Source organism: Myotis davidii, unplaced genomic scaffold (genome assembly GCF_000327345.1).
Source record: "Myotis davidii unplaced genomic scaffold, ASM32734v1 scaffold2126, whole genome shotgun sequence".
In the NCBI taxonomy this organism is placed as follows: Eukaryota; Metazoa; Chordata; class Mammalia; order Chiroptera; family Vespertilionidae; genus Myotis; species Myotis davidii.
The window spans coordinates 11,545-18,733 of record NW_006296543.1 but is presented as its reverse complement, the minus strand read 5'-3'; the positions used below and the strand labels follow the sequence as shown (position 1 = coordinate 18,733).

General features: G+C 51.0%; 1 protein-coding gene and 1 long non-coding RNA gene across 3 annotated transcripts in view; both read right to left on the bottom strand.

The window, feature by feature from the left end:
- LOC107184404 overlaps positions 1-3,066 on the bottom strand; it is a 17,842-nt gene extending 14,776 nt beyond the window's left edge. The window contains exon 1 of the long non-coding RNA XR_001515237.1: positions 3,056-3,066. This is a non-coding gene — a long non-coding RNA (uncharacterized LOC107184404). The remainder of the gene's footprint in view (positions 1-3,055) is intronic.
- LINGO1 (leucine rich repeat and Ig domain containing 1) overlaps positions 1-3,740 on the bottom strand; it is a 192,776-nt gene extending 189,036 nt beyond the window's left edge. For both annotated transcript variants that reach the window (XM_006772010.1, XM_006772012.1), the window contains exon 1: positions 3,629-3,740. Coding sequence is in view for 1 of the 2 variants with exons in the window: in XM_006772012.1 (XP_006772075.1) it covers positions 3,629-3,646 (18 nt within the window). In the remaining variant the exon portion in view is untranslated. The remainder of the gene's footprint in view (positions 1-3,628) is intronic.
- Between the last annotated feature and the right edge of the window lie 3,449 nt (positions 3,741-7,189).

Below are 7,189 nucleotides of genomic sequence, written 5' to 3'. Positions count from 1 at the left end.
CACACCCCCCACACACACACACTGGGCCCTGGCAGTAGGAGAGGAGAGATCCTAAGTGCCAAGTAAGGCCCTGCCCCATGTGGAGCCAAGACCTCCATGGAGGTGGCAGGCAGGTTCAGCTCAGTCAGCACAGGAAGAGCTTTCTCCACATCAGAGCTACCTTCGGGCCTGGGCTGCCCTGGAGACAGTGAGGTCCTCATCCCTGCAGGAGTACAAGAATAGCTGCAGTCCCCAAGTGTGAGTCTGGGTTGGACCAGCAGACCATCAGAAGTGACTGTGGAGCTTGTTAACCACCCAGATTCCTGGAACCCCCACAGTGACTCTGAATCAGAATGTCCTGGTGGGCCCCTGAAGATCCTCTCTTTAATAACATCCCTGGGTGGTCCTGATCCAGAGTCAAGCTTGGGCTCCCTGGACACAGAGCTCCATGGGTTGAGCAGAATTCCATTTGGAAGAGCTTTGACAACAGTGTATGGGATTGAGGAGCAGGGGTGGACAGGAGACATGAGGGACAGAGGATGAGGAAGGCAAAGATGAAGACAAGTTGAAGATGGTGACAGTAAAATGATAGGTAGCTCACCAGGTGAAAGGTACCAACAGCCATTGAAAGGGGCCATAAGGGGTGGGAGAGTCAGGGAAGATATCAAAGAGGTGGGATTTGGCTGTGGTGAGAAAAGCCTTCTAGGTGGAGGTGATAGATGGTGAAACTGAGCCTGGTGTGTATAGAGGATGGAGGAGAATCACATGTTAGAAAGAAGGAGGGCAGGAAGAGTGGGCTTCAACCAGGGCATGAAATGCCTTGAACAACCAGGAGGAGGAGCTTGAACTTCAACCTTAGGCAGCAAGGAGCAGCTGAAGGTTTTTGAGGAGGAACATGACATGAAGGCAGACCTGTAGTAGTGACCATCAGCGGGGCTCAGAGGGGCTTGGCCTATTCCAGACTTACCAGATGAGGCTCCCTGTGGAGAGGGAAGGGTGAGACGACTGGGCCCAGTATCAGCACCCCATTTCCTGCTCACAGCAGCCCTGAAGAATGTTATAGAATGACAGTACCAACCATTAGGCCACTTGGAAGGAGGAGCTGAGAGGGTGAGCTGGCAGCAGTTTCTCTAGGCTGGCAAATCCAGAGGGCTTGTCTGCAAGGGTGGAGTAACAGGCCCGCCCATGGGTAGGGAGCCCCAGGGGTGAGAGCCACCCCAAGCAGCGAGACCCAGATCCCTCCTGTTCATGACCCTTTCCCAGCATGGAGGCTTTTAAACCCTCCCAATGCTGATGACTCCCTCCCTGGCATGCCCATGCCCCATTGGCCCTCAGCTGCAGCCTTATATCCAGGTCTGTACAGCCTCTCTACCTGCCTATGGACCTCTCAAATGTAACACCTCCAAATAGGACTCTTCCTTCCCCTCCACACCCACCTTCGGCCCCCTGTTGCTCAGCTCAATCAAAGGCTTCACCACCCAGAAGTTCTTATATTCTGATCTCTCACAGCCCGTCCTTCACTACCTTCAGTTTTCTACACTCAGCAGGTTGCAGACTTGATCCCCAGTAAGGGGCATGCAGGAGGCAGCCAATCACTGGTTCTCTCTCATCATTGATGTTTCTATCTCTCCCTCTCCCTTCCTCTCTGAAATCAATAAAAACATGTATTATTAAAATATATATATTTAAATATATGTAGTTTTAAAAAATCACGTTACAGAAGAGTATTTAATGATGGAAAAACTATCTTGCTATAGTATTAAGTGCAAAAGGCAGGTTAGAAAACAGTACAGTTTGATCCCAATTATGTCATAAAAACATATTTTGTAAAAGATTGATGGGATAAGCACCCAAGTGCTCACATTTTCTACACAGCACATGCATTTCTTTAATGATCCAATAAACAGAACATTTTTAAAGAATCCTACAGCCTTTGAGTCTCAGCACAGGCATCCTCTCATCCAACACCCCAATTCCCAGCTGAGAACAGCCTCCTCTCTGAGTTAGCTTCTCTTCTTGCTCCCTGCCCGCTAAGCCTCCACAGTGCCAGCCACCTGGACAGTGGGGGAGGCTGCTGTGGCCCCTCCTGAGGGTGCGGGTAGGGCCCGGCCACCCTGCCTCCTTGCCTTCCCTGTCCCAGGTCCTACCATCACCCTGGCTACTTCAAAGACAACCCTGACTGCATCCTCTCTCCCCATCTCTCAGCGGCAATTACAGGTTAAACTGGAGGGGCTAATTAGCTGCTCATTACACCCAGGACTGATTAGCAGGAACATGTTGTTGGAGATAACTGGACTTCAAAGCAAGGCCTAGTGCAGTGATGGCGAACCTTTTGAGCTCGGCGTGTCAGCATTTTGAAAAACCCGAACTTAACTCTGGTGCCGTGTCACATATAGAAATTTTTTGATATTTGCAACCATAGTAAAACAAAGACTTATATTTTTGATATTTATTTTATATATTTAAATGCCATTTAACAAAGAAAAATCAACCAAAAAAATGAGTTCACGTGTCACCTCTGACACGCGTGTCATAGGTTCACCATCACTGGCCTAGTGCCTAGGAAGGAGACCCAGCTGTCAGCTCCCTGCCACACCCCCACCAGCTTCCTGGTTGAGAGGACAGTGTCAGCTGAGCCTCAGTCACACCTACCAAAACTGCCACCCCTTCTTGAGGAGGAGGGTTGGAGGCCTGCTGCCCTGCTGACACCAGGCCTCTTTTTTTACCACTCGGACTTCTTTATACATGGTTGTCCTAGATAAAGGTTAGAAGTCACTTGTCCAAGTTCACAAGCAAACTGGGGGTCAAGCCAGGCATCAACCCAGTTCCCACTCCTTCCCCACTTCCCATCTCTTTGGGACTTACTGTAGTTTCTCCATATTCTCTCACATGGGACTGAAAGGCCACAGACATCAGGCTGAACGTTTGCTGGCTATGCAGCCCTGGGCAAAACTTCCCCATCTGAGCTTCAGTTTCCCCAATCTCTCAACCAAAGACCCAAATCCCCTTCTGAGTTGTTGCCAAGAGGTTCCAATCTGACCAGCATTTCTCAAAGTGTGAAACGCATGCCTGTCACCTCCCACATTCTGGGTGTCCTCCTCGTGATACAGTCCAAGAGACCATTTGCTCTGCTCACACAGAGCCAAGGTCACCTGGCTGCCAGTGCTTGCCACATATACATACATGGGGCTGTGCTTCATCCTGCCTGGACAGTGCCTGGACCTGCAAATCTCATTAAACCCCACACAGCAAAGCCAGCCTCTTAACAGCCTCTTGGACCCTGATTGTCTCAGTCCACCTGTTCCACTCCCTCCTAACCTGCAGTCATGCAAACATTTTGTCAACAATGTGACAGAACCAAGGGCAGACTCCTTCAGCTTACCATTAGAGACCTCCCACCCCACACAGGAACCTATTAGCTGGCAAGTCCCTGAAACCTTGTTGCTCAGAAGAATGCCCCAGGCTTCTGAGCTGGCTTCCAGAGCCCTGGTATAGGAAGAGTTAGTGGGAAAGGGCACTACACCATCAAGCCTCCTAGACTGGACTTTATGGGGGAAAGGAGGGAAGGACATACTCCCAGAAAGACTACCCCAGAATGGCTCTCCCTTGGGGATCCCACTCTACCCAGTGGCCCAGAATGGTTTCTTACCTCAGGTCTGGCAGGCATTTGGGGAGTGAAACTGGGCTGGTGTCAGCCTGGGCTTGACTCACTTGCCCTCTTTGCCCATGGACACCAGAGCCTCAGAGCTGTGGGCACAGGAAGCTATGAGAGAAAGAGGAGATGAGCTGTCAGCTGAAACAGGACAGCAGGGGGAAATTCTGGGGAGCAGTGGGGGGCTATGCATACAGTTGGTCTGATTCCACCTGGCTGGGCAATAAACACTCAGACATCTTTCACACACACATACACACACACTAAACTCTCATACATCTTTCACACACACACAATAAACACTCATATATCTTTCACACACACAATAAACACTCATACATATCTCTCTCTCACACACACTCAATAAATACATTTTTCACATACACACACACAATAAACACTCATACATCTTACACATACACACACAATAAACACACATATATCTTTCACACACACAATAAATACTCATACATCTCTCTCTCTCTCACACACACACACACACACACACAATAAACACTCACATCTTTCACATACACACATTCCCTCTTGCTGACACACTCACTGACACACACACACACACACTTATGCCACCAGCTGGGACAAGTTGAGCCATGGGAGTACTGGGTTTCTGGCCCCAGGCAGAGGGGGATCTGAATATGCTTCCCCACCCACTGGCTCCGTGACCTTGGGAAGATAAGTCTCAGAGCCTCACTTCTCTCATCCATAAAATGGGGATACCATTCTGCCTGCCATGACTGCTAGGAAGATAAAAAGAGAGAAGGGACTTGTAACCTCGCACACAGTAAGTATCCGGCCACCACCAGGGCCTGCCTTCCTTCCCAGCTCTGCCTCAGGAAGCAGGCCCCTGGGAGCTGGCCCTTGAGGGGGAGCAGACAAAGCACCTGGGATGCCTACCAGGTGCCTGAGCCTCCACCTTATGATTCCCCAGGATATCTGCAGCTCTCACCTTCCCAGCCCTCCCTTCCCCAGCATCTTCCAGTTTATGGTTTATTCCTTCACTACACATTCTCCAAGAGTAACTTGTGTATTAAAACAAATTGTCAGGCACATCACAGCTGTGATTTCATGGATGTATGGCTTGGGGAGTGCCCGGTAATGCACCTTCAAACGGGAGTCACTGCACAGACAAGGACTAGCAGATATGAGTACAGGTGGTACCCAGAGGTGGTGGTGAAAGGCAACCATGGAAAATTGGCATCTAGCCCAGGCCTGGCTCCTGGCAGCCCTCACAAGAATGAGCAGCTCACTTTCACCATGGGAGACCAGGCCAGACCCTCTTTTCCCTCTTCATTCCCCACATGGCACATCAGCACAGGCCCAGGTCCCCAGGGGGATTCACAGGGCCTTCCAGATGGGATGGATGGAGCTCAGAGACAGCTGCCATAATGAAGGCAGACGATGGCAAAGGCCTCTGACTCCGTTCCAAAACCAATATCCTATCAAGACTAAGGTGCAAATGGGTAGAATTTCTAGGCACATGGCAGGTGAAGATGGAGGGATTCTTTAGAGGCAAGGGTATCCTTGTTTCATGAGCACAATCTTCTCCTCTAAAAAGGATGTAGAGACATGGGCATTGAGCAGGTTCTAGGGCCTACCTTGGCCTTTCCGTCCTGACAACAGAGCCACAAAGGAGTGTGGACCCAGTAAGAGAGGGCCTACCTAGTCCACAGTGCACCAGTCCCAAACTATTCCCCAGGGTTGCCTCCTAATAGCTGCTAATCCTGGAGGACAGGACAGGACCCAATGGTACCAACCTAAACAGAGGGATAGCCAGAGCCTGGGCAGTTCCTCAGGCCTGGGTCCTCCAGGCCAGGACTAGCTAGGCAGTGTCCTTAGTGATAGCCCAAACTGGCTCCTGGTAGACAGGCACAAGCTAACCAGCCCAGGCCAATCAGGCAGCCCTCTCCTGGCAGGATTCCTGACCACCTGAGCCTAGTTCCACTGGAGCCAGCAGGGCAAGCCATCCCCACAGCACCACTCCAAGCCCCCAGCTGCCATACTACCAGATAATGAATGGGCTTCCACTGAAGCTCCTACACTCTCCTCAACAGCATCCCAAGGAGTTGCTATGGGAATGGGACCTTAGTCAGAACATAATGATTTGGGGCAAGGGAGGAGACACAAATAGAGCCAGTAGCTCTCCCAGATAAGGCCTTCATATGTGCCGAGTTCCAGGAAGGACATGAAATCCCACCTACAGGCCTCAGAGCCAAGGAGGTGAAGAAAATAATAGCCTGCCCTCCTGCCCTTCTGGCTCCTTCCCCCTGAGTGGAGTCCACAGAGGTCTGGAAAGCAAATGTCTGGGTGTTCAATGGCATTACCATGTGCCTTGGGGAGCATGGGACTTCCAGGGACACTGCTATCACATGATACTGCCAGAGTGGGTTCATATTTTGTGGGGCTGGCACCCAGTAGGTGCTCAGTGACACTGTGATCAGAGGATAGTGCTGGCATGTGTGTGTGTATATGTGTGTGTATGTGGTGTGTGTGTGTGTGTGTGTGAGAGAGAGAGAGAGAGAGAGAGAGAGAGAGAGAGTGGCATGTGCCTACTCTGGTCAACACAGTCACAGAATCACAGTGCTTGAGAGACCCACTCCCACTATACATTGGACCTGCTCAGTGCCCAATGAGGGCTGGGGACACCCCGCAAGTCAACCAAAAAGTCAAGCCCAGAACCCAGGTCTCCTCTTCCCCACACCTGAACTCTTGACCCAACCACCTTCCTTCCTTCCTTTCTTCCTTCTTTCCTTCCATTTTGTACTTGATGATTAGGATAAAAAGATGTAAAGGACGTCACTCCTGCCTGCCTAAAGCTCAGAAAGAAGTAAGGCCATTGTGGTCAGAGGGAGGATGCTGGGACAGAAGTCCAAGGGGCTGCAGGAGCCCGGGGAAATTTTCTCCAAAAACTGTAGTTATGCATTTCTGAGCCACGCTTCAAAGAGTCCTCAGGATTTCCCTGACTTGTCTCCCAACTACTCTATCAGCCCACACAAGGAGGCCTCACCTCCAGGAGGTAAAGGGGGGCCGGGGGAGTCCCCATTAGCAGTCCAGCCCCTAGAAATGAGGAACCATGAGGAAAGTGCCCTCGACTGCCCTCCCCTCCCCCAGGTTCAGCACCTTCCTACATTGTTCATTCTTACCTCCTGTGAGTCAGACATTGTCCTTGACCTGGGGCAGGACAGAGAATGACTGAGCCCTAGTCATCAGTCTTCACCTATGGAACTCAAGTCCCCATCTCTTTGTCAGCTGCTTGCAAATTCTGTCCTGTAGTGTTTTTTATCTGTTTCTTTTGGGATGGGGTTTAGTACTGAGAGGGAAAGAAGACACCTTCCAGAGCTTGGCTTGGAAGACCCACCAGGCTCTCCTCTATCCCACATAGGCCACGACTCCTAGCAGCTGATATAGACTCCCAGGACCTATTTTGCACAGGTGGAAAACAAGACCCTGAGAGGTAGCCAGGTGGACCCCAGGTTGCTCAATAATGGGGGGGGGGGGGGGGGGGGAGTAAGGACCAAAGGGCGGGGTCAGGTCCAGGGC